The following is a 27,664-nucleotide window of genomic DNA, read 5'->3' as shown; positions in this document are numbered from 1 at the left end:
TTTGATCAAGGCTTTTATTAATTCCAAGTTTATTATCAAGTTCTTAGAAAACATACAAATGATGTCACAGCTTCAGGTCTTCAGGCATGGGTCAGTCATGATAGACAGGTACACTGACCAATTAGATCTTTTCTTCTGGCCCTTAGCTTTCGAAGAGTTATGGCAGATGACAGGAAAAGTATTTTACAGTCACTCAGAGACCACAGCATACAAATTTGAATGTAATGAAGTCAGAATCACAGGTTGTCTGCGTCTCCCGTGTTTACAGCTACATTCATTTCACCAGTATACGAACTGTTATATGATCGTGGGTCAGGTTCAGTAGGAGCCATTTCAAACCCACTGCGTATGTCACAATGAGAGAACTGTCAGTTCTTTTTTTGGGGTTGCAACAAATGCAGATTTATGTGATGTCAGAAATAGGTGTGACGTTGTGAGGTCACAAGAGAGAATTACCATTTTATGTGATGTCACAGAAAGCATTGACAGGAGAGTCTGGGTGCATCACAATAGTCTGAAATAGCTTCCTCAACTCCTTTCAGATATCTGCACTTGTTACGTAGTAGCAATCCAAAGCCATATGGTATTGCTTTCTCCAGTATTCTCTCATCAGTGTAGTTGAAGGACAGGAAGGCACTTCAGACCCTTGAGATTCCATGTCTTAACTAAATACAAGTTACATCAAAAATCAACATAAGGGATTTGGCCAGCTTCCGGTTTCCATGCTGTCACGCCACCGCCACCCACCCACCCACCCACACACGAGAACTAACCGTTAATAACACACTACTTGTAAACAATACAAGAAAAAAAAGGGAAAAAAGTATATTTAAAAAAACAAGCCTTTTCTTTGTAAAATGAACAAGAGGCGGCGTTGAAAACACTATTTACAATGGCACTTTTTTTTTGCAGAGGAAAGGTACAAACCAATGTCCCAGACAGGGTGTTTTTGAGTCTGTGTCAGTTTGCAGATACTTCTGAGGCCGAGGAGGTGGCAAAGCTTAGAGTAACAGAACAACTGGTGCAAAGCAGAGAGTAACAGAACAACTGGTGCAAAGCAGAGAGTAACAGAACAACTGGTGCAAAGCAGAGAGTAACAGAACAACTGGTGCAAAGCAGAGAGTAACAGAACAACTGGTGCAAAGCAGAGAGTAACAGAACAACTGGTGCAAAGCAGAGAGTAACAGAACAACTGGTGCAAAGCAGAGAGTAACAGAACAACTGGTGCAAAGCAGAGTAACAGAACAACTGGTGCAAAGCAGAGAGTAACAGAACAACTGGTGCAAAGCAGAGAGTAACAGAACAACTGGTGCAAAGCAGAGAGTAACAGAACAACTGGTGCAAAGCAGAGAGTAACAGAACAACTGGTGCAAAGCAGAGAGTAACAGAACAACTGGTGCAAAGCAGAGAGTAACAGAACAACTGGTGCAAAGCAGAGAGTAACAGAACAACTGGTGCAAAGCAGAGAGTAACAGAACAACTGGTGCAAAGCAGAGTAACAGAACAACTGGTGCAAAGCAGAGAGTAACAGAACAACTGGTGCAAAGCAGAGAGTAACAGAACAACTGGTGCAAAGCAGAGAGTAACAGAACAACTGGTGCAAAGCAGAGTAACAGAACAACTGGTGCAAAGCAGAGAGTAACAGAACAACTGGTGCAAAGCAGAGAGTAACAGAACAACTGGTGCAAAGCAGAGTAACAGAACAACTGGTGCAAAGCAGAGAGTAACAGAACAACTGGTGCAAAGCAGAGAGAGTGAAAAGAAACAGAATCCAGAAGACTGGAAGAGGTCTCTGCTTTCTGCTTCCAAACCCTGCATGTCAAAGAACGAGGAATAACGCAGTGGAGACAGCAAAGAGATTCCATGGCCATCTCTATGTCTCAGTCTGTCCTATACTGGGACGATTGGCATATTCACAGACCTAGTGGCCAACTCTGCCATTACTCATGACTTTCAGTGGGTCCTGACCAATAGGGGCTACAGGAGGAGGGTTCCTGCCCCTCCCCCTCCGACCCATGGAAAGTTGGACATTGTGTGATGGGCCAAGTTTGATTTTTCAAAGTGTAGTGCAGCCGATATCGGTGCTCTGTTCTGCTGACGTGTGTTATGACGACGTCACAACAGAAGGCAGGTTAGGCTCTGCTGATGTCAAAGTGACAGAGGGTTGTTGTGTTGATGTCACAATGACACAGAACTCTTTCACTGTGATGACGCAAGGAGAGAACAATTCTGAAACTCTGGCATCTTTCTAGAACTCCGACTTTCCGTGCTGAAGATCACAGACATCATGATTTGACCTAGCTCCTCCCACAGGATCATGATGTAATAGTAAGATGATGTAACAGTGGCACAACAAACAGGAGCAGGAGGAGCAAAACTGAATCTCAAATGGCATTCTATCCTCCACATATTAGTATAATACCTTTGACCAGTGCACTATATGGGGAATAGGGTGTGATTTGAGACTTGGCCAGAGCCTGCCGTGCCCTCTCCTACGTGATCTTCAGAGTGCTGCCCTCTCCTACGTGATCTTCAGAGTGCTGCCCTCTCCTACGTGATCTTCAGAGTGCTGCCCTCTCCTACGTGATCTTCAGAGTGCTGCCCTCTCCTACGTGATCTTCAGAGTGCTGCCCTCTCCTACGTGATCTTCAGAGTGCTGCCCTCTCCTACGTGATCTTCAGAGTGCTGCCCTCTCCTACGTGATCTTCAGAGTGCTGCCCTCTCCTACGTGATCTTCAGAGTGCTGCCCTCTCCTACGTGATCTTCAGAGTGCTGCCCTCTCCTACGTGATCTTCAGAGTGCTGCCCTCTCCTACGTGATCTTCAGAGTGCTGCCCTCTCCTACGTGATCTTCAGAGTGCTGCCGTAGGTCTGCTGTACCACCACCTGCACGTTGTCCAGGATGAAGTCAAAGGCCATGCTCCATACAGACTCCACAGACTGCTGCATCAACCTGCCATGACATAAGATATGCCTTAGGCCTAACACACTTGAATATCTAATAAACTAAACACACATGAGAAAAAGAGAAAAGCACTAATTGAAATGGAATCTCAACAATGGGGGTAGTATGATCCTAGATCCCCAAACAGGTCCTATTTGACCATGGCCGAGTGGTCCCTCACTGAGACAGAGGTGAAGAGGGGAGAGTTAGACCACAAATGGACTGTACCTCTTCATGTACTTGATGATCAGGGCAAGTTTCTCTAGATTTTTGTCGTTGATCAGATCAGTGCAGTACTTGACTACCTGCAGAATGTCCTCCTCCATAGGGTCTGAGGGGGGAAAAGTACTTAGAAAAACACAGTACTACATCTTCAACACAGTCAAAAACACAACTACAGTTGTGGCAAAAAGTTGAGAATGACACAAATATTAATTTCTATAAAGTTTGCTGCTTCAGTGTCTTTAGATATTTTTGTCAGATGTTACTATGGAATACTGAAGTATAATTACAAGCATTTCATAAGTGTCAAAGGCTTTTATTGACAATTATATGAAGTTGATGCAAAGAGTCAATATTTGCAGTGTTGACCCTTCTTTTTCAAGACCTCTGCAATCCGCCCTGGCATGCTGTCAATTAACTTCTGGGCCACATCCTGACTGATGGCAGCCCATTCTTGCATAAACAATGCTTGGAGTTTGTCAGAATTTGTGGGTTTCTGTTTGTCCACCCGCCTCTTGAGGATTGACCACAAGTTCTCAATGGGATTAAGGTCTGGGGAGTTTCCTGGCCATGGACCCAAAATATCGATGTTTTTTTGTTCCCCGAGCCACTTAGTTATCACTTTTGCCTTATGGCAAGGTGCTCCATCATGCTGGAAAAGGCATTGTTCATCACCAAACTGTTCCTGGATGGTTGGGAGAAGTTGCTCTCGGAGGATGTGTTGGTACCATTCTTTATTCATGGCTGTGTTCTTAGGCAAAATTGTGAGTGAGCCCACTCCCTTGGCTGAGAAGCAACCCCACACATGAATGGTCTCCGGATGCCCCAAACAATCGGAAAGGGGATTCATCAGAGAAAATGACTTTACCCTAGTTCTCAGCAGTCCAATCCCTGTACCTTTTGCAGAATATCAGTCTGTCCCTGATGTTTTTCCTGGAGAGAAGTGGCTTCTTTGCTGCCCTTCTTGACACCATGCCATCCTCCAAAAGTCTTCGCCTCACTGTGCATGCAGATGCACTCACACCTGCCTGCTGCCATTTCTGAGCAAGCTCTGTACTGGTGGTGCCCCGATCCTGCAGCTGAATCAACTTTAGGAGACGGTCCTGGCGCTTGCTGGACATTCTTGGGCGCCCTGAAGCCTTCTTCACAGCAATTGAACCGCTCTCCTTGAAGTTCTTGATGATCCGATAAATGGTTGATTTAGGTGCAATCTTACTGGCAGCAATATCCTTGCCTGTGAAGCCCTTTTTGTGCAAAGCAATGATGACGGCACGTGTTTCCTTGCAGGTAACCATGGTTGACAGAGGAAGAACAATGATTCCAAGCACCTTTTGAAGCTTCCAGTCTGTTATTCGAACTCAATCAGCATGACAGAGTGATCTCCAGCCTTGTCAACACTCACACCTGTGTTAACGAGAGAATCACTGACATGATGTCAGCTGGTGCTTTTGTGGCAGGGCTGAAATGCTGTGGAAATGTTTTTTTGGGGGATTCAGTTCATTTGCATGGCAAAGAGGGACTTGCAATTAATTGCAATTCATCTGATCACTCTTCATAACATTCTGGAGTATATGCAAATTGCCATTATACAAACTGAGGCAGCAGACTTTGTGAAAATTAATTTTTGTGTCATTCTCAAAACTTTTGGCCACGACTGTACTATGGCAGCAAATGTCCCCCTTTTTCCATAGATGGTAGTAAACAACCCACTCCCCCCATTCTGTACCTGAGATGGTAGTGACCCATTCTCTGAGTAGTGTTCGGATGTCCATGAAATCACAGGCTCCAGCGAGGGTGGGTTCAGGGCGAGGGGTGAACTTGGACAGAGTCTCTGGGTCGTCCTGCTGTAGGGAGGAGGTGGAAGGTCCAGTCTCCAGCTGGATGGGGGTCAGTTCAGGCCAGTTCAATCACTATGCATCATTAATTAATCAGAAAACAGAAAACTTACCTTGGATAAGTGCTTAGGGGCTCACCTTGAGGCCATTGGGTAGGTCCCTGGATCTGAGCACGTGTGGTAGGTCTTTGGCCGGGCTGTTTCCTGGTGGGCGGGGCCTCTTTAGAGGGGAGGGGCCTTTCTTGGCAGGGCTATTGTTGGCATTCTTGTAGCAGCGCTTCATCCGACCCACCCCCACATGCTTCAGATGCAACAGGGGGTTCCTCTGGTCTGCTACAGAGAAAGAGAGAGGGGAGGGGTGGACAAGCAAGGCGAGGGAAGGAGTGAAAGGTAGAGAAGGAAAGAGAGAGATAAGGGGGCAATGCAATGAAAGTTTAATTTGATCATTGGTCGGTTCTCCGGTTCTTTCCAGTGTATTGCTAAATGGCATATATATTCTATATTATATTATTATTATTATACACTGAGTGTACACAACATTAAGAACACCTGCTCTTTACATGTCAGACTGACTGGGGAATCCAGGTGAAAGCTATGATCCCTCATTAATGTCACATGTTAAATCCACTTCAATCAGTGTTTGTGAAGGGGAGGAGACAGGTTAAAGAAGGATTTTTAAGCCTTGATACAATTGAGACATGGATTGTGTATGTGTGCCATTCAGAGGGTGAATGGACAAGACAAAATATTTAAGTGTCTTTGAATGGGGTATGGTAGTAGGTGCCAGGCACACTGGTTTGAGTCAAGAACTGCAATGCTGCAGGGTTTTTCACACTCAACAGTTTCCCGTGTGTATCAAGAATGGTCCACCACCCAAATGACATCCAGCCAACTTGACACAACTGTGGGAAGCATTGGAGTCAACATGGGCCAGCATCCCTGTGGAAAGCTTTCAACACCTTGTAGACTCCATGCCCTGACGAATTGAGGCTGTTCTGGGGTGGGGGGTGTGGACCATTCTTCTTAGGAAGGTGTTCTTAATGTTTGGTAAACTAAGTGTATATTATTGGATAGATATACTGTATTCTGCACTACTTTGGTCTGCAGTCTTACCCATGATCCCCTGGGCCTGGGCGTTCTCTCTGCGGCCGTACGCTGAACGCAGCTCCTCCTGGAGTTCTCTGGGGAGTGCTGCAAACACCTCTGGGTCAACCTACACACACACACACACACACACACACCCACACCCACACAGAGAGACAATATGTGTGTGTTTATAGGGGGTGTTGGTGTTAATGAGAATGTTTGTGGGTGTGTGTGTACCTGGGAGAAGTCAGGCAGTTCCAGGATGATGCCTGTGGAGCCGGTCTGTCCAGGCTGGTTGGGGATCTGAATCACTAGTCCTCCTACAGGAGAGGGTAGAGGGGAAGATGAACAGGAAGAGAGAGGAGAAGAGGGGCCAGGGGAGGAGGGGTACGGGTGAAGGGGGTGTTGGTGTGACCCGTTGTGGGTTCTCTCTGTGTGTCTGTGGGTCCAGGAGTGCTCCACCTGTTCTCTCAACTCTGCAGGCAAGGCCTCCAACACTGACCGGTCCACCTGACATGGACACAGACACACATGGACACACATACAACATGTATCCTGGGAAACATGTGTGTGAGGGTGATTTTACTGGCCAAAAGGCTCCTTTCCAGCTTCTACCTCCAAGCCATAAGACCGCTGAACTATTCATCAAATGGCCACCTGGATGATTTACATTGACCTCCCCCCTCCCCCCTTGTTTCTACACTGCTGCTACACGGTAAGGTACCTGTTGTATTCGGAGCATGTGACAAATACAATTTGATTGGACTTGAAATGATGCTTCAAAAACATAGCCAACCAAATGGTTTTTCAATAAGAGCAATGCACTGTTGAACTAGGGGTGAAGTACCTGTGAGGGAGGGGAGACCTCGATGCTGAGGTTAAGGTGTGTACCAACATGGTTAGGTGTGCGTGTAGAGGGTGGCGGCTCTCCTTTACTCGTCCCTGGGATTGGCTCAGCAGGCGATGTAGGGCGGGGAGTGGAGAAGGGGGGCAGGACTCTGGCAGAGGAACTCTTCTCCTGATTGGTGCATGTAATGGCGGTATTAGGTAGCGAATCTGAAGGGAGAGAGACAGCAGAGGTCGTTCTATGGCTCGATGACTGGCTCCTTGAGGTAACCACTAACAAGAGCTCACACACACACACACACACACACACACACACACACACACACACACACACACACACACACACACACACACACACACACACACACACACACACACACACACACACACACACACACACACACACACACACACACACACACACACACACACACCTGTGTGGTTATGTTGGGCAGGGGGGCGCTGGGCCAGTATCTTGTCTCTGATGGAGCATGTTTTAGGGCACGAGGGGTCCTTGGGGACGGAGTGGGCCCCCTCGAGGAGCTGCACCTGGAGGCCCACCCCCCTCATGTCCTGCACCTTCAGCCTCATTGTGTGGAACAGCTTGATGACCTCACTGGCTATCAGATGACCACAGTCTGTAAGCTGGGCCAGGGTCACTGACCTGAGAGAGGAGAGAGGGGGAAAGAGGAGAGGAGGGTAGAGGAGAGGAGGGTAAAGGAGAGAGGAAGAGGAGAAGAGAAAAGAGGAGAAGAGGAGAGAGAGAGAGAGAGAGAAGAGGAAGACACTCAATTATGTCCCCTCAGTGTGTTCCAGGATGTGTCTGAAATCTGTCTTGCCTACTATTTACTAAAACTACATACTGTGTACTAATTGTACCACAAATTATTTAGAACATACTTTTTTTTATAAAAAACAAAAAACAAATGCAATGAGCAACAAATAACATCCTAGGCTGATCCATACTGAGAATGAGGAACAAATAACATCCTAGGCTAATCCATACTGAGAGAATGAGGAACAAATAACTTCCTAGGCTGATCCATACTGAGAATGAGCAACAAATAACTTCCTAGGCTGATCCGTACTGAGAATGAGGAACAAATAACATCCTAGGCTAATCCATACTGAGAGAATGAGGAACAAATAACTTCCTAGGCTGATCCATACTGAGAATGAGCAACAAATAACTTCCTAGGCTGATCCGTACTGAGAATGAGGAACAAATAACATCCTAGGCTGATCCGTACTGAGAATGAGGAACAAATCACTTCCTAGGCTGATCCATACTGAGAATGAGCAACAAATAACTTCCTAGGCTGATCCATACTGAGAATGAGCAACAAATAACTTCCTAGGCTGATCCGTACTGAGAATGAGCAACAAATAACTTCCTAGGCTGATCCGTACTGAGAATGAGCAACAAATAACTTCCTAGGCTGATCCGTACTGAGAATGAGCAACAAATAACTTCCTAGGCTGATCCGTACTGAGAATGAGCAACAAATAACTTCCTAGGCTGATCCGTACTGAGAATGAGGAACAAATAACTTCCTAGGCTGATCCATACTGAGAATGAGCAACAAATAACTTCCTAGGCTGATCCATACTGAGAATGAGGAACAAATAACATCCTAGGCTGATCCGTACTGAGAATGAGGAACAAATAACTTCCTAGGCTGATCCATACTGAGAATGAGGAACAAATAACATCCTAGGCTGATCCATACTGAGAATGAGGAACAAATAACATCCTAGGCTGATCCATACTGAGAATGAGGAACAAATAACATCCTAGGCTGATCCGTACTGAGAATGAGGAACAAATAACATCCTAGGCTGATCCGTACTGAGAATGAGGAACAAATAACATCCTAGGCTGATCCGTACTGAGAATGAGGAACAAATAACTTCCTAGGCTGATCCATACTGAGAATGAGCAACAAATAACTTCCTAGGCTGATCCGTACTGAGAATGAGGAACAAATAACTTCCTAGGCTGATCCGTACTGAGAATGAGGAACAAATAACTTCCTAGGCTGATCCATTCTGAGAATGAGCAACAAATAACTTCCTAGGCTGATCCATACTGAGAATGAGGAACAAATAACATCCTAGGCTGATCCGTACTGAGAATGAGGAACAAATAACTTCCTAGGCTGATCCATACTGAGAATGAGGAACAAATAACATCCTAGGCTGATCCATACTGAGAATGAGGAACAAATAACATCCTAGGCTGATCCATACTGAGAATGAGGAACAAATAACATCCTAGGCTGATCCGTACTGAGAATGAGGAACAAATAACATCCTAGGCTGATCTGTACTGAGAATGAGGAACAAATAACTTCCTAGGCTGATCTGTACTGAGAATGAGGAACAAATAACATCCTAGGCTGATCTGTACTGAGAATGAGGAACAAATAACTTCCTAGGCTGATCCGTACTGAGAATGAGGAACAAATAACATCCTAGGCTGATCTGTACTGAGAATGAGGAACAAATAACTTCCTAGGCTGATCCATACTGAGAATGAGGAACAAATAACATCCTAGGCTGATCCATACTGACAATGAGCAACAGATAACATCCTAGGCTGAAATGAGCAACAAATAACATCCTAGGCTGATCCATACTGAGAATGAGCAACAGATAACATCCTAGGCTGATCCATACTGAGAATGAGCAACAGATAACATCCTAGGCTGATCCATACTGAGAATGAGCAACAAATAACATCCTAGGCTGATCCATACTGAGAATGAGCAACAGATAACATCCTAGGCTGATCCATACTGAGAATGAGCAACAGATAACATCCTAGGCTGATCCATACTGAGAATGAGCAACAAATAACATCCTAGGCTGATCCATACTGAGAATGAGCAACAGATAACATCCTAGGCTGATCCATACTGAGAATGCGTTGATTTCCCGCCATTCGTTTATTTATGTAGAGTGTCCTCAATTCTGATTATCAGCTTGTCAAACACACGTGAGGGTGAAAAGACGATGCTCTTCCTCAACAGTGTGCAGCTAAATGTACTAGATGAAGAGCTGAAATGAGTATGACATCCTGGTATTTAAAGCATACTTCATTTTACATACTATAAAATGTTAAATTTTCGCATACCACAAGAGCCTACTATTTATGGGTATTCGGACACGGTCACCGTGTCCATTTGTCTCGCTCACCTAGCCAAATTGTCACAGGTGCCATGACCACTGTACTTGGATGGCTCCACCGGGGCCCCTGCCTTACAGACCATGACCTTTAGGGTCAGCCTGCGACCCCTAAGCCCCGCCCCCTGCAGTCGCTTCTGCACCTCAATGGACAGGTTGGTCAGGAACGACTCCGCCTCGTCCACCTGGTGAGATGGAGAGAATTTAGAGAAAGAGAGAATGGAGAAAGTGATAGAAAAGCCTGTCACTTTGAACAGGCAAAGAAGAATGTCTGTTCTTCAGGAAATATCCCATTCTGAACAATCTGAATATTCTGCCTCCTTGAATAAGCCCCAGTTTTGATCAGTATAAACCAGTTATGACCTGCGTGGACCAGATCAAACAAGCTCTTACCAGTGTAAACCGGATTAAACAGGTACGGACCAGTGTAAACCGGATTAAACAGGTACGGACCAGTGTAAACCGGATTAAACAGGTACGGACCAGTGTAAACCGGATTAAACAGGTACGGACCTGTGTAAACCGGATTAAACAGGTACGGACCAGTGTAAACCGGATTAAACAGGTACGGACCTGTGTGAAGCGGATGTTGTAGTTCATCTCAGCCGAGACAGACTTCCTCTCCTTCTCGCTACGGACGGGCCGGTCGTCCAGACCTCGGCAGAACCTGAAGAGGGTCTGACCGGTGCGAGGGCCAAACTCCTTCTGCAGCCGCTGCAGAGACACCTGCTGCAGGTCCCCACATGACCTCACACCCAGAGATGCCAGTTTACCAGCCATAGAACGGCCCACACCTGTGGGAGAAGGAGAGATGGAGGGTGTAGAGAAGGACAGTTTATATTCTGGAGATGCACAAGAAAGATGATCATCAGTTGCAGAGTAACTGTGTGTGTGATGTGTGTGTGGTTGGTGTGTGGTGTGTGTGTGGTGTGTGTGCGGCCAGCAGGTGCTGCTGTAGTGCCTCACCTGGTAGGCTGGTCACCGTCTGGTCCCTGATGAAGTCGTCCACTTCCTCTGACCTCAGGAAGTACTGTCCGTTCGGCTTAGCCTTCCGGGTAGCCATTCTCGCCAACAGGATGTTGGACCCTGGACAGGTCAGAGGTCACAGAGGTTAGACAGGGTGTGTTACAGTGGGAGGGAAACTATGCTGCCCCTCCATTTCCAAATGCTTCCTCCCTTGTTGTGCCAACAGAATCACTGGTATAATGCACTTTAACCTCCTCTGGTTTCCTTTACGGAGTCAACCCAGACAGTCTTTCCTGAGATATTGTGCGTTACATGTCCATTGCGCTGCACACAAGTTAAATGTAGTCTTGAATGATGCATGCCAAGATACACCAGAGATATTACAACCACACAACTCAAACGCCGGTTCACCAGTATGAACCAAATCGCAAACCGCTTTTTTTGTTCAAGCCCTGAAGAACTGTTGTCCGCTAAAGATGTTTCCAATTTGCCAATTTATTGGCTGTCCAGTATCCAGACGACCTGTCCCCAGATTCCAATACAGTTCACCTCTTTCCGTAACGTGTTGAGGCCGGCAATTAAGGAGAATGAGAGGCTCAATTAAAGATGTTACAGAACTGCTGTATTTGAATCACCACTCCCTCCTGTCCAGTTCCCTGATACAGATATGGCAATCTGTTTACCATCCCTGAAACTGTCGCTCTGTCCAGTTCCCTGATACAGATATGACAATCTGTTTACCATCCCTGAAACTGTCGCTCTGTCCAGTTCCCTGATACAGATATGACAATCTGTTTACCATCCCTGAAACTGTCGCTCTGTCCAGTTCCCTGATACAGATATGACAATCTGTTTACCATCCCTGAAACTGTCGCTCTGTCCAGTTCCCTGATACAGATATGACAATCTGTTTACCATCCCTGAAACTGTCGCTCTGTCCAGTTCCCTGATACAGATATGACAATCTGTTTACCATCCCTGAAACTGTCGCTCTGTCCAGTTCCCTGATACAGATATGACAATCTGTTTACCATCCCTGAAACTGTCGCTCTGTCCAGTTCCCTGATACAGATATGACAATCTGTTTACCATCCCTGAAACTATCGCTTCTGTCCAGTTCCCTGATACAGATATGACAATCTGTTTACCATCCCTGAAACTGTCGCTCTGTCCAGTTCCTTGATACAGATATGACAATCTGTTTACCATCCCTGAAACTGTCACTCTGTCCAGTTCCCTGATACAGATATGACAATCTGTTTACCATCCCTGAAACTGTCGCTTCTGTCCAGTTCCCTGATACAGATATGGCAATCTGTTTACCATCCCTGAAACTGTCGCTCTGTCCAGTTCCCTGATACAGATATGACAATCTGTTTACCATCCCTGAAACTGTCCCTCCTGTCCAGTTCCCTGATACAGATATGACAATCTGTTACCATCCCTGAAACTGTCGCTCTGTCCAGTTCCCTGATACAGATATGACAATCTGTTAACCATCCCTGAAACTGTCGCTCTGTCCAGTTCCCTGATACAGATATGACAATCTGTTTACCATCCCTGAAACTGTCGCTCTGTCCAGTTCCCTGATACAGATATGACAATCTGTTTACCATCCCTGAAACTGTCGCTCTGTCCAGTTCCCTGATACAGATATGACAATCTGTTTACCATCCCTGAAACTGTCGCTCTGTCCAGTTCCCTGATACAGATATGACAATCTGTTTACCATCCCTGAAACTGTCGCTCTGTCCAGTTCCCTGATACAGATATGATAATCTGTTTACCATCCCTGAAACTGTCGCTCTGTCCAGTTCCCTGATACAGATATGACAATCTGTTTACCATCCCTGAAACTGTCGCTCTGTCCAGTTCCCTGATACAGATATGACAATCTGTTACCATCCCTGAAACTGTCCCTCCTGTCCAGTTCCCTGATACGGATATGACAATCTGTTTACCATCCCTGAAACTGTCGCTTCTGTCCAGTTCCCTGATACAGATATGACAATCTGTTTACCATCCCTGAAACTGTCGCTCTGTCCAGTTCCCTGATACAGATATGACAATCTGTTACCATCCCTGAAACTGTCCCTCCTGTCCAGTTCCCTGATACGGATATGACAATCTGTTTACCATCCCTGAAACTGTCGCTCTGTCCAGTTCCCTGATACAGATATGACAATCTGTTTACCATCCCTGAAACTGTCGCTCTGTCCAGTTCCCTGATACAGATATGACAATCTGTTACCATCCCTGAAACTGTCCCTCCTGTCCAGTTCCCTGATACGGATATGACAATCTGTTACCATCCCTGACATTGTCGCTCTGTCCAGTTCCCTGATACAGATATGACAATCTGTTTACCATCCCTGAAACTGTCGCTCTGTCCAGTTCCCTGATACAGATATGGCAATCTGTTTACCATCCCTGAAACTGTCGCTTCTGTCCAGTTCCCTGATACAGATATGGCAATCTGTTTACCATCCCTGAAACTGTCGCTTCTGTCCAGTTCCCTGATACAGATATGGCAATCTGTTAACCATCCCTGAAACTGTCGCTCTGTCCAGTTCCCTGATACAGATATGACAATCTGTTTACCATCCCTGAAACTGTCGCTCTGTCCAGTTCCCTGATACAGATATGACAATCTGTTTACCATCCCTGAAACTGTCGCTCTGTCCAGTTCCCTGATACAGATATGGCAATCTGTTTACCATCCCTGAAACTGTCGCTTCTGTCCAGTTCCCTGATACAGATATGGCAATCTGTTAACCATCCCTGAAACTGTCGCTCTGTCCAGTTCCCTGATACAGATATGACAATCTGTTTACCATCCCTGAAACTGTCGCTCTGTCCAGTTCCCTGATACAGATATGACAATCTGTTTACCATCCCTGAAACTGTCGCTCTGTCCAGTTCCCTGATACAGATATGACAATCTGTTTACCATCCCTGAAACTGTCGCTCTGTCCAGTTCCCTGATACAGATATGACAATCTGTTACCATCCCTGAAACTGTCACTCTGTCCAGTTCCCTGATACAGATATGGCAATCTGTTTACCATCCCTGAAACTGTCACTCTGTCCAGTTCCCTGATACAGATATGACAATCTGTTTACCATCCCTGAAACTGTCCCTCCTGTCCAGTTCCCTGATACAGATATGGCAAGCTGTTTACCATCCCTGAAACTGTCGCTTCTGAGGAGAAATTATTTTCTAAACAAAAAACTAACTAACTAACTAAAGAAGAATTAGTCTGATGCACTTTCAAACAGCCAAGTCAGCTCCACTCATTGCTCTGGCACCGTCGCTGCCTTCACCACGGCATTTAATCACCCATATCTCTTTATACTTCAATCAGTTAAACCTTTTCTTTTTCAAGGCCTGAGGCACAATTCAGTCACATTCCTGAAGACCAACAAACACTTAGCTTAGCTTTCTAGTCCATATGGAAATGAAAAAGGTTCATGAGGCAGAGCACCCAGTCCTCTCCCTGATGTCTGCCCGGATGGCACTACTCACCCATGCCCACTGAGGCGGAGCACCCAGTCCTCTCCCTGATGTCTGCCCGGATGGCACTACTCACCCATGCCCACTGAGGCAGAGCACCCAGTCCTCTCCCTGATGTCTGCCCGGATGGCACTACTCACCCATGCCCACTGAGGCAGAGCACCCAGTCCTCTCCCTGACGTCTGCCCGGATGGCACTGGCAAGTTCATCTGGTGTAACACTCAACTCGGCCAGCAGGGCGGAGCTATCCACCAACGCCTCGTCACAACTCAGGGCCTCGATGTCGTGAGAATAACTACAGAGAGAGACAGAGAGAGTAACAGAGGCAGAGGAGAGGGAGAGAAAGAGAGAAAATAAAGAGAAAAGTTAAATCAATTTGTTGTCTAATAGATGAGATTGTGCTACAATCCTACCAAGTAACTAATAGTCATAGATGACAGGTATAGAGAGAGAGAGTGAGTGAGTATCTGTTCATCCATGCGAACCTGGCGAGGGTCTCGTACATGGCCAGGGCCACCTTCTTGTAGGCCTGGAAGTCATAAGGGACAGACTGCAGGGAGGGACACAGCTGTTTGGCCTGGCCAAAAATCATCCCGTTCCTCACCCCCGCCTGCCTGACAGACCGAAAGAGAGACCACATATTACTATAGGGTAGAGTGTACGTGTGTGTGTGTGTGTGTGTGTGTGTGTGTGTGTGTGTGTGTGTGTGTGTGTGTGTGTGGTACCTGGCCTCATAGCTACAGGAGGCGATCTCAGCCATAGAGAGGGCAGCAGTACCCTGGTCAACACTGTTGCCATGGGAGATGTGACTCTCCGTCTCTGATGATGTCATTTCCTCCAGGTCCCCATCCTTCCTCTCTGACACAGCTGGATAGCAATATGTTTTCTGGTAGTACTGCAGCTCCAGCTGGCGGTCAACACCAGGTCTCTGGGCCACTCTGCCTGAACCACGGTTACTGGTCACCGCTACAGACTTCCCTGGGGGGAGGAGAGGAGGGGGTGCGGTTAGTGGGCACTTAGGACTAGAATAGCAAATATGATAGAAATACTTGAGTTTGTGCGTGTATACCTTTGAGGTCTGGTCGGTGTCTGATCCCCACGGAGACAAAGAAACAGTCCATGTCCACATGCAGGATACAGGACTGAGGGCCAGGAGCAGCTGACAAACCTGGTCAACAAACAGACAGACCAGGAAACAAACAGACAGACAGACAGACAGACAGACAGACAGACAGACAGACAGACAGACAGACAGACAGTCCAGGAAACAAACAAACAGACAGACAGACAGACAGACAGACAGACAGACAGACAGACAGACAGACAGACAGACAGACAGACAGACAGACAGACAAGGAAACAGACAGACAAGGAAACAGACAGACAGACAGACAGACAGACAATGAAACAGACAGAGAAACAGACAGACAGACAGACAGAGAAACAGACAGACAGACAGACAGACAGACAGACAGACAGACAGACAGACAGACAGACAGAGAAACAGACAGACAGAGAAACAGACAGACAGACAGACAGACAGACAGACAGACAGACAGACAGACAGACAGACAGACAGACAGACAGAGAAACAGACAGACAGAGAAACAGACAGACAGACAGACAGACAGAGAAACAGACAGACAGACAGACAGACAGACAGACAGACAGACAGAGAGAGAGAGAAACAGACAGACAGACAGACAGACAGACAGACAGACAGACAGACAGACAGAGAAACAGACAGACAGACAGACAGAGAAACAGACAGACAGACAGACAGACAGACAGACAGACAGAGAAACAGACAGACAGACAGACAGACAGACAGACAGACAGACAGACAGACAGACAGACAGACAGACAGACAGACAGACAGACAGACAGAGAAACAGACAGACAGACAGACAGAGAAACAGACAGACAGACAGACAGACAGACAGACAGACAGACAGACAGAGAAACAGAGAGAGAAACAGACAGACAGACAGAGAAACAGACAGACAGACAGAGAAGGAAACAGACAGACAGACAGACAATGAAACAGACAGACAGACAGACAGACAGACAGACAGACAGACAGACAGACAGACAGACAGACAGACAGAGAAACAGACAGACAGACAGAGAAACAGACAGACAGACAGACAGAGAAACAGACAGACAGACAGACAGACAGACAGACAGACAGACAGACAGACAGACAGACAGACAGACAGACAGACAGACAGACAGACAGACAGACAGACAGAGAAACAGACAGACAGACAGAGAAACAGACAGACAGACAGACACACAGACAGAGAAACAGACAGACAGACAGAGAAACAGACAGACAGACAGACAGAGAAACAGACAGACAGACAGACAGAGAAACAGACAGAGAAACAGACAGACAGACAGACAGACAGACAGACAGACAGACAGACAGACAGACAGACAGACAGACAGACAGACAGACAGACAGACAGACAGACAGACAGACAGACAGTGTTAATACCCCTTGACTTACTCCACATTTTGTTGTGTTACAGCTTGAATTCAAAATTGATTAAATTGTTTTTCCCCCTCACCCTATACACAATAGCCCATAATGACCAAGTGAAAATATGTTTTCCAAATTTTTTGAAAATGAAATACAGAAATATCTAATTTACATAAGTATTCACACCCCTTTGCTATGAAACTCCAAATTGAGCTCAGGTGTATCCAATTTCCTTTGAGAAACTATACCATGAAGTCCCAGGAAGTGTCTCTAGATCGCCGAGATAGAATTGTGATGAGGAATATATCTGGGAAAAGGTATAAAACAACTTCTAGAGTGTTGAGCTCTACAGCAGAGTCTCACAACTCAATCGCTGGTTGAAAACTGTTTTCTGCCCCTCCCAAAAGATAGAATTTGTAGATAATTGGCCCTCTTTCTGGGACTCACCCACAAACAGGACCAAGCCTGGCCTGTTGAGGAGTGACGGACTCCATCCTAGCTGGAGGGGTGCTCTCATCTTATCTACGAACATAGACAGGGCTCTAACTCCTCTAGCTCCACAATGAAATAGGGCGCAGGCCAGGCAGCAGGCTGTCAGCCAGCCTGCCAGCTTAGTGGAGTCTGCCACTATCACAGTCAGTGTAGTCAGCTCAGCTATCCCCATTGAGACCGTGTCTGTGCCTCGACCTAGGTTGGGCAAAACTAAACATGGCGGTGTTCGCCTTAGCAATCTCACTGGAATAAAGACCTCCTCCATTCCTGCCATTATTGAAAGAGATCGTGATAGCTCACATCTCAAAATAGGGCTACTTAATGTTAGATCCCTCACTTCCAAGGCAGTTATAGTCAATGAACTAATCACTGATCATAATCTTGATGTGATTGGCCTGACTGAAACATGGCTTAAGCCTGATGAATTTACTGTGTTAAATGAGGCCTCACCTCCTGGTTACACTAGTGACCATATCCCCCATGCATCCCACAAAGGCATGCCGTGCATCGCACAAAGGCGTGTTGCTAACATTTACGATATCAAATTTCAATTTACAAAAAAAAAACCCCACAGTTTTCATCTTTTGAGCTTCTAGTCATGAAATCTATGCATCCTACTCAATCACTTTTTATAGCTACTGTTTACAGGCCTCCTGGACCATATACAGCTTTCCTCACTGAGTTCCCTGAATTCCTATCGGACATTGTATTCATAGCAGATAATATTCACATTTTTGGTGACTTTAATATTCACATGGAAAAGTCCACAGACCCACTCCAAAAGGCTTTCGGAGCCATCATCGACTCAGTGGGTTTTGTCCAACATGTCTCTGGACCTACTCACTGCCACAGTCATACTCTGGACCTAGTTTTGTCCCATGGAATAAATGTTGTGGATCTTAATGTTTTTCCTCATAATCCTGGACTATCGGACCACCATTTTATTACGTTTGCAATCACAACAAATAATCTGCTCAGACCCAAACCAAGGAGCATCAAAAGTCGTGCTATAAATTCTCAGACAACCCAAAGATTCCTTGATGCCCTTCCAGACTCCCTCTGCCTACCCAAGGACGTCAGAGAACAAAAATCAGTTAACCACCTAACCGAGGAACTCAATTTAACCTTGCACAATACCCTAGATGCAGTTGCACCCCCAAAAACTAAAAACATTTGTCATAAGAAACTAGCTCCCTAGTATACAGAAAAAACACGAGCTCTGAAGCAAGCTTCCAGAAAATTGGAACGGAAATGGCGCCACACCAAACTGGAAGTCTTCCGACTAGCTTGGAAAGACAGTACCGTGCGGTATCGAAGAGCCCTCACTGCTGCTCGATCATCCTATTTTTCCAACTTAATTGAGGAAAATAAGAACAATCCAAAATTTCTTTTTGATACTGTCGCAAAGCTAACTAAAAAGCAGCATTCCCCAAGAGAGGATGGCTTTCACTTCAGCAGTAATAAATTCATGAACTTCTTTGAGGAAAAGATCATGATCATTAGAAAGCAAATTATGGACTCCTCTTTAAATCTGCGTATTCCTCCAAAGCTCCGTTTTCCTGAGTCTGCACAACTCTGCCAGGACCTAGGATCAAGGGAGACACTAAAGTGTTTTAGTACTATATCTCTTGACATAATGATGAAAATAATCATGGCCTCTAAACCTTCAAGCTGCATAATGGACCCTATTCCAACTAAACTACTGAAAGAGCTGCTCCCTGTGCTTGGCCCTCCTATGTTGAAAATAATAAACGGCTCTCTATCCACCGGATGTGTACCAAACTCACTAAAAGTGGCAGTAATAAAGCCTCTTTTGAAAAAGCCAAACCTTGACCCAGAAAATATAAAAATCGAATCTTCCATTCCTCTCAAAAATTATAGAAAAAGCTGTTGGGCAGCAACTCACTGCCTTCCTGAAGACAAACAATGTATATGAAACGCTTCAGTCTGGTTTTAGACCCCGTCATAGCACTGAGACTGCACTTGTGAAGGTGGTAAATGACCTTTTAATGGCGTCTGACTGAGGCTCTGCATCTGTCCTCATGCTCCTAGACCTTAGTGCTGCTTTTGATACCATCGATCACCACAGTCTTTTGGAGAAATTGGAAACCCAAATTGGTCTACATGGACAAGTTCTGGCCTGGTTTAGATCTTATCTGTCGGAAAGATATCAGTTTGTTTCTGTGAATGGTTTGTCCTCTGACAAATCAACTGTAATTTTCGGTGTTCCTCAAGGTTCCGTTTTAGGACCACAATTGTTTTCACTATATATTTTACCTCTTGGGGATGTCATTCGAAAACATAATGTTAAATTTCACTGCTATGCGGATGACACACAGCTGTACATTTCAATGAAACATGGTGAAGCCCCAAAATTGCCCTCGCTAGAAGCCTGTGTTTCAGACATAAGGAAGTGGATGGCTGCAAACTTTCTACTTTTAAACTCAGACAAAACAGAGATGCTTGTTCTAGGTCCCAAGAAACAAAGAGATATTCTGTTGAATCTGACAATTAATCTTGATGTTTGTACAGTCGTCTCAAATAAAACTGTGAAGGACCTCGGCGTTACTCTGGACCCTGATCTCTCATTTGAAGAACATATCAAGACTGTTTCAAGGACAGCTTTTTTCCATCCACGTAACATTGCAAAAATCAGAAACTTCCTGTCCAAAAATGATGCAGAAAAATGTATCCATTTGTTACTTCTAGGTTGGACTACCGCAATGCTCTACTTTCCGGCTACCCAGATAAAGCACTAAATAAACTTCAGTTAGTGCTAAATATGGCTGCTAGAATCCTGACTAGAACCAAAAAATGTGATCATATTACTCCAGTGCTAGCCTCCCTACACTGGCTTCCTGTTAAGGCATTTAAAGGTTTTACTGCTAACCTACAAAGCATTACATGGGCTTGCTCCTACCCATCTTTCCGATTTGGTCCTGCCGTACATACCTACACATACGCTATGGTCACAAGACGCAGGCCTCATAATTGTCCCTAGAATTTCTAAGCAAACAGCTGGAGGCAGGGCTTTCTCCTATAGAGCTCAATTTCTATGGAATGGTCTGCCTACCCATGTGAGAGACGCAGACTCGGTCTCAACCTTTAAGTCTTTACTGAAGACTCATCTCTTCAGTAGGTCCTATGATTGAGTGTAGTCTGGCCCAGGAGTGTGAAGGTGAACGGAAAGGTTCTGGAGCAACGAACTGCCCTTGCTGTCTCTGCCTGGCCGGTTCCCCTCTCTCCACTGGGATTCTCTGCCTCGATCCCTATTACAGGGGCTGAGTCACTGGCTTACTGGTGCTCTTCCATGCCATCCCTAGGAGGGGTGCGTCACTTGAGTGGGTTGAGTCACTGACGTGGTCTTCCTGTCTGGGTTGGCGCCCCCCCCCTTGGGTTGTGCCGTGGCGGAGATCTTTGTGGGCTATACTCGGCCTTGTCTCAGGATGGTAAGTTGGTGGTTGAAGATATCCCTCTAGTGGTGTGGGGGCTGTGCTTTGGCAAAGTGGGTGGGGTTATATCCTGCCTGTTTGGCCCTGTCCGGGGGTATCATCGGATGGTGCCACAGTGTCTCCTGACCCCTCCTGTCTCAGCCTCCAGTATTTATGCTGCAGTAGTTTATGTGTCGGGGGCTAGGGTCAGTCTGTTATATCTGGAGTATTTCTCCTGTCTTATCCGGTGTCCTGTGTGAATTTAAATATGCTCTCTCTAATTCTCTCTTTCTCTCTCTCGGAGGACCTGAGCCCTAGGACCATGCCTCAGGACTACCTGGCATGATGACTCCTTGCTGTCCCCAGTCCACCTGGCAGTGCTGCTGCTCCAGTTTCAACTGTTCTGCCTGCGGCTATGGAACCCTGACCTGTTCACTGGACGTGCTACCTGTCCCAGACCTGCTGTTTTCAACTCTCTAGAGACAGCAGGAGCGATAGAGATACTCTCAATGATTGGCTATGAAAAGCCAACTGACATTTACTCCTGAGGTGCTGACTTGTTGCACCCTCGACAACTACTGTGATTATTATTATTTGACCATGCTGGTCATTTATGAACATCTTGGCCATGTTTTGTTATAATCTCCACCCGGCACAGCCAGAAGAGGACTGGCCACCCCTCGTAGCCTGGTTCCTCTCTAGGTTTCTTCCGAGGTTTTGGCCTTTCTAGGGAGTTTTTCCTAGCCACCGTGCTTCTACACCTGCATTGCTTGCTGTTTGGGATTTTAGGCTGGGTTTCTGTACAGCACTTTGAGATATCAGCTGATGTAAGAAGGGCTATACAAATACATTTGATTTGATAGTTTCCAAGAGCACAGTGGTCTCCATCATTGGGAAATTGAAAAAATATGGAACTACCCAGATTCTGCCTAGAGCTGGTCGTTCGACCAAAACTGAGTAACCGGGCAAGAAGTACCTTGGTCAGAGAGGTGACCAAAACCCAATGATCACTCTGACAGAACTTGTCTGAGATGGGAGAACCTCCCAGAAGGACAACAGTATCTACAGCACCTCACCAATCTGGGCTTTATGACAGCATGCCTGAAGTTTGACAAAAGGCACATGACAGCACGCCTGGAGTTTGCCAAAAGGCACATGAAAGACTCTGAGATCATAATGCAAAAGATTCTGTGGTCTGATGAGACACAATTGTAACCCTTTGGCCTGAATGCAAAGCGCTATGTCTGGAAAAAAATCAGGCACAGCTCATCTGTCTGGTGGAATGCTTTTCAGCGACAGGGACTGGGAGGCTGGTAAGGATAGAGGGAACAATGGATGGAGCCAAATACAGGAAAATCCTTGATGAGAACCTGCTTCAGAGTGCAAACGACCTTAGACTGGGGCAAAGATTTACATTCCAACAGTACAATGACCCCAAGCATACAGCCAAAGCAACACTGGAATGGCTTCAGAAAAAGAATGTGAAAGTCCTTGAATGGCCCAGCCAAAGCCCCGACTTGAATCCCATTGAATATTTGTTTGAAGACTTCAAGATTGCTGTTCACCAGCTACCCATCTACTGCAATTTAACAGCTTAAGAAAATCTGCAAGGAAGAATGGGAGAAAATCCCCAAATCCAGATGTGCAAAGCTGATACAGACATACCCAAGATGACTCAAATCTGATACAGACATACCCAAGATGACTCAAAGCTGATACAGACATACCCAAGATGACTCAAAGCTGATACAGACATACCCAAGATGACTCAAAGCTGATACAGACATACCCAAGATGACTCAAAGCTGATACAGACATACCCAAGATGACTCAAATCTGATACAGACATACCCAAGATGACTCAAAGCTGATACAGACATACCCAAGATGACTCAAATCTGATACAGACATACCCAAGATGACTCAAAGCTGATACAGACATACCCAAGATGACTCAAATCTGATACAAACATACCCAAGATGATTCAAAGCTGTAATCGCTGCCAAAGGTGCTTCTACAAAGTATTGACTCATGGGTGTGAACTTATGTAAATTTGATATTTCATTATTAATACATTTGCAAAATGTTCTAAAAACATGTTTTCACTGTCATTATGGGGTATTGTCTGTGAGAATTTTATTGTATTTCATCCATTTTGAATTCAGGCTGTAACAACAAAATCTGGAATAAGTCAAGGGGTATGAATACCTTCTGAAGGCTCTGTACACAGCTATTCATGGTCTGCAAAATGCATCACACTCAAACAAACCCTGATGACATTAACAACATGCAGAATTTTCCCTATGACATTTAAGAGAGGAGAGTGAGAGGAGTGTGTGTGTGTGTGTGTGTGAGTGAGAGAGAGAGAGCGAGTGAGATAAGAGAGGAGTGTGTGAGCGAGAGAGAGACAGACCGACAGATGGACATGACTGGACTGAGTTATCAGAATTCACATACCATCAGACAGAGACTATCCAATCCATCCCTTCCAAACACCCACCCTACAGCTCCTTACCCTCTCTCCTCTGGCGTCTGAGCCTGTCTCTCCCGGGGAAGGTGGTACCCTCTGTGGCCCTCCTCCTGCTCTGCAACATGTTGACATACTCAGAGAACTCACTCCTCCACGTGGAGATGTGGTGTAGACGAGAGTGGGAGTAAAACTCTGAGATGATCCCCCCGGTCTTTACCTTTGCTGATTGTTGGTCGTGGTGCAGAGGAGCGTAGTTTGAGGGAAAGGGGTTGGCTGATAAGTTGTTGATTTCCAGGGGGGCAGGGTTCGAGGGAAAGGCATTGGCTGATAGGTTGTTGGTTTCCAGGGGGGTGGGGTTAGAAGGAAAGGTGTTGGCTGATAGGTTGTTGGTTTCCAGGGGGTGGGGTTAGAAGGAAAGGTGTTGGCTGATAGGTTGTTGGTTTCCAGGGGGGTGGGGTTAGAAGGAAAGGTGTTGGCTGATAGGTTGTTGGTTTCCAGAGGGGCAGGGTTCAAGGGAAAGGCGTTGGCTGATAGGTTGTTGGTTTCCAGGGGGGTGGGGTTAGAAGGAAAGGTGTTGGCTGATAGGTTGTTGGTTTCCAGGGGGGTGGGGTTAGAAGGAAAAACATTGTGGTGGCTGCCATTCAGACAGACAGGGGAAGGGGAGGGGTTTGGGTTAGCAGGGGGGAGTGGTTTCTCAGGAGGGAAATCTGATTGAGGCGGGAGATCTAGGGGGCAGGATGTCGAGGCAGCCATGGCCTCCTGATAGGTGGGCGGAGGGGGCTTGGGTCTCTGTTCATTGGCCGGTTGTGCGTGGTGTCTGTGGTGAGAGACAGGGGGAGGTCTGAGGGTGTCATGTTGGATAGGGGGTTTGGATAAGGGGCTGTCAGGCTGTGGGGGTATGGATTGGAGAGTATGGGGTAACCCCCTGTCTGTAGTGGGTGTGGGTCGTGTGGGGTGTGGGGAGAGGTCCAGAGGCTTTATGGCACCATTCACAGGATGGGCGTGACTGTTGGTCAGAGTGGGGTCCTTCACCCCTCTGGGAGTTTTGACAGGACAGGGGTCCTCACCACCCAACTCTTGGACCCCGTTCATTTTGACGCTACCAGTCTTTTCATAAGAGGTCAGTAATGATCCATTCCTATCGGAGAGAGAGAGAAGTGAGAATTAAGAATCACAACATGGAACCAATGTTCTTTCTGTATTGGCTTTTGTATGTTATTATGCCAGGACAATACACAAACATGCACCAATATACAGTGCCCCCCACTTAATATTCATTCAATACTTTGTGCAACCTCCCTTTGCCACGATAACAGCTCCGAGTCCTCTCCTATAATGCATAATGAGGTTGTAGAAAACATCTCTAGATCGTTCAGATTCCAAGGTCCACGCTTGTGGACTATCCTCTTCAGCTCAGCACACAGGGTTTCTATGGGGTTTAGGTCTGGGGACTGGGATGGCTATGGCAAAACCTTGATTCTGTGGTCAGTGAACCATTTTTGTTTTGATTTTGAGGTGTGCTTTGGATTATTGTCCTGCTGGAAGATCCAACCACGGCCCAGTTTAATCTTCCCAGCAGAGGCAGTCAGGTTTAGATGTAAAATCTTCTGGTACTTGATGGAGTCCATGATACCATGTATCCTAACAAGTTGTCCAGGGCCTTTGGAAGAAAAACAGCCCCACAACATAAAAGATCCACGGGTTCGTGCCGTGGGGGGAGTCGATCATCGTGGCTAAACTCAGCCTTGTCTCAGGATAGTAAATTGGTGGTTGAAGATATCCCTCTAATGGTGTGGGGGCTGTGCTTTGGCAAAGTCGGTGGGGTTATATCCTGCCTGGTTGGCCCTGTCCAGGGGCATCGTCGGACAGGGGCACAGTTTCTCCCGACCCCTCCTGTCTCAGCCTCCAGTATTTATGCTGCAATAGTTTGTGTCGGGGGGCTAGGATCAGTCTGTTATATCTGGAGTATTTCTCCTGTCTTATCCAGTGTCCTGTGTGAATTTAAGTATACTCTCTCTAATTCTCTAACTCTGAATGCTCGGCTATGAAGAGCCAACTGACATTTACTCCTGAGGTGCTGACCTGTTGCACCCTCGATAACCACTGTGATTATTATTATGATTTGACCCTGCTGGTCATCTATGAATGTTTGAACATCTTGGCCATGTACTGTTATAATCTCAACCAGCACAGCCTGAAGAGGACTGGCCACCCCTCAGAGCCTGGCTCCTCTCTAGGTTTCTTCCTAGGTTCCTGCCTTTCTAGGGAGTTTTTCCTAGCCACCGTGCTTCTACATCTTCATTGCTTGCTGTTTGGGGTTTTAGGCTGGGTTTCTGTGCAGCACTTTGTGACATCGGCTGATGTAAGAAGGGCTTTATAAATACATTTCCTTGATTGCTTGATCCACCACCATATTTCACAGTGGGGATGAGGTACTTTTCTGCATGGCTATCTTTCTGTCTACGTCAAACCCACCTCTGGTGTTTGTTTCCAAAAAGCTCTATTTTGGTCTCATCTGACCATAGAACCCGGTCCCATTGAAAGTTCCAGTAATGTTTGGCAAACTGTAGGCGCTTGAGTTTGTTGTTTGATGACAGCAAAGGCTTTTTTATGGCAACCCTCCCAAACAACTTGTGGTTATGTAGGTGGCGTCTGATTGTAGTTTTGGAGATTTTCTGACCCCAAGACCCAACTAACGTCTGCAATTCTCCAGCTGTGATCCTTGGAGATGTTTTGGCCACTCTAACCATCCTCCTCACTGTGCATGGGGTCAATATAGACACACGTCCTCTTCCAGGCCCATTGTTAACATCTCCAGTTGCTTTAAACTTCATAGTTATTGCCCTGATAGTGGAAATGGGCATTTTCAACCATTGAGACATCTTCTTATAGCCATTTCCTGATTTCTGCAGCTCAATAACCTTTTGTCGCATATCATTACTGTATTCTCAGGTCTTTCCCATAGTGATGGATGACCATGGGAACTTGGCCTGTATGTCACCTCATATTTATACCCCAGTGAAACAGGAAGTCATGGCTTACCACTTAAGTGTTCCTAATCACTCAGGTGAACTTAAAACCGTAAAATATGAATGGGAATAGAATTCAGTTAGATTTTACTCATAAGAATTTCTAGGGGTAAAATAATTGTGGCACACATGTTTAGTAGAACAATATTTATTTCACTTTTATTTTTTCAATAATTTTACTTCAATTAAAGGTTCGATTTTTGTGAACATTTTGAATGAAAGACCAAGGAGATAAACAGCAAATAAAAAAAATTCACAGCCCGTTATACTCATATTTACCAAGGGTGCCAATATTAGTGGAAGGCATTGTACAAATATCAAAATACACCTAAAACACACTCACAGTCTGAAGTCCAGCTCCCGGTAGCTGTGCTGGAGGTGACTGGAGATGCAGAGGATGGAAGGAGGTTGTGCCTGTCCAGGTTTAGAGCGCTTGTGGCTGGGGTTTGCAGGGACGGGACCAGGGGTCTGTGGGTGGGTATAGGCTGAAGGAGGAGGCTGGATGCAGCCTAACTTGGGTTTCCCGTGCCTGGGTGGGTGGTGGGTGATGTGCCCTGGGTCAGAGTAAAGGTGGTTGGAGGAAAAGGGGCCGAGGAGGCTGGGTCCTAGAGTGAGGTGCCTGGACTGAGAGCTGAGTTGACTGGGCTGGGGGCCGAGGTGGCTGGGCTGGGGGCCGAGGTGGCTTGGCTGGGGGCCGAGGTGGCTTGGCCGGGGGCCGAGGTGGCTTGGCCGGGGGCCGAGGTGGCTGGGCCGGGGGCCGAGGAGGCTGGGGAGAGAGTGGCTGGGCCGGGGGCCGAGGTGGCTGGGGAGAGAGTGGCTGGACCGGGGGCCAAGGTGGCTGGGGAGAGAGTGGCTGGGTCGGGGGCCGAGGTGGCTGGGGAGAGAGTGGCTGGGCCGGGTGCCGAGGTGGCTGGGGAGAGAGTGGCTGGGCCGGGGGCCGAGATGGCTGGGGAGTGAGTGGCTGGGCCGGGGGCCGAGGTGGCTGGGGAGAGAGTGGCTGGGCCGGGGGCCGAGGTGGCTGGGGAGAGAGTGGCTGGGCTGGGGGCCGAGGTGGCTGGGGAGAGAGTGGCTGGGCTGGGAGCCGAGGTGGCTGGGGAGAGAGTGGCTGGGCTGGGGGCTGCAGTGGCTAGCTAGGGGGTTATAGTGGTTGGGTTGGGGG

At 46.6% G+C, this 27,664-nt stretch overlaps 2 protein-coding genes across 3 annotated transcripts; both read right to left on the bottom strand.

The window, feature by feature from the left end:
* LOC106586740 (DNA repair protein REV1) lies at positions 1-27,235 on the bottom strand. Of its 2 annotated transcripts, none has more exons than XM_045707544.1 (17): positions 26,849-27,235; positions 23,522-24,614; positions 15,667-15,765; positions 15,323-15,575; positions 15,083-15,211; positions 14,738-14,892; positions 11,084-11,203; positions 10,691-10,911; positions 10,130-10,302; positions 7,366-7,595; positions 6,933-7,141; positions 6,323-6,595; positions 6,113-6,212; positions 5,139-5,332; positions 4,892-5,042; positions 3,172-3,274; positions 1-2,952 (listed from the first exon to the last, which is right to left on the bottom strand). In XM_045707544.1, the coding sequence occupies exons 2-17, from the start codon at positions 23,598-23,600 to the stop codon at positions 2,841-2,843; spliced, it is 2,601 nt and encodes an 866-aa protein (XP_045563500.1). In that variant the 5' UTR covers positions 23,601-24,614; positions 26,849-27,235; the 3' UTR covers positions 1-2,840. The 2 variants fall into 2 exon arrangements, with proteins under 2 accessions (XP_045563500.1, XP_045563501.1); XM_045707545.1 differs by having other exon boundaries at positions 5,139-5,329.
* On the bottom strand, positions 23,690-24,568 carry LOC123730499 (extensin-like). The gene has a single exon (XM_045707439.1). It carries the CDS (start codon positions 24,566-24,568, stop codon positions 23,690-23,692), a length of 879 nt encoding a protein of 292 aa, XP_045563395.1.
* Positions 27,236-27,664: the final 429 nt, after the last annotated feature.

The sequence above is a fragment of the Salmo salar genome, chromosome ssa25 (assembly GCF_905237065.1).
Source record: "Salmo salar chromosome ssa25, Ssal_v3.1, whole genome shotgun sequence".
NCBI classification, from domain to species: Eukaryota; Metazoa; Chordata; class Actinopteri; order Salmoniformes; family Salmonidae; genus Salmo; species Salmo salar.
The sequence above is the reverse complement of the archived record's forward strand: the minus strand, read 5'-3'. Positions and strand labels throughout refer to the sequence as shown.

Bases quoted from the DNA above. Each gene is read 5' to 3' on its own strand.
- LOC106586740 (XM_045707544.1), bottom strand. From the start codon at position 23,600: ATGTTGCAGAGCAGGAGGAGGGCCACAGAGGGTACCACCTTCCCCGGG. The intron at 15,766-23,521 runs GTAAGGAGCTGT...TTTGTTGACCAG, and splicing joins CAGACGCCAGAGGAGAGAGG to GTTTGTCAGCTGCTCCTGGC. The intron at 10,303-10,690 runs GTCCGTACCTGT...CCATCTCACCAG, and splicing joins ACAACATCCGCTTCACACAG to GTGGACGAGGCGGAGTCGTT.
- LOC123730499 (XM_045707439.1), bottom strand. From the start codon at position 24,568: ATGAACGGGGTCCAAGAGTTGGGTGGTGAGGACCCCTGTCCTGTCAAA.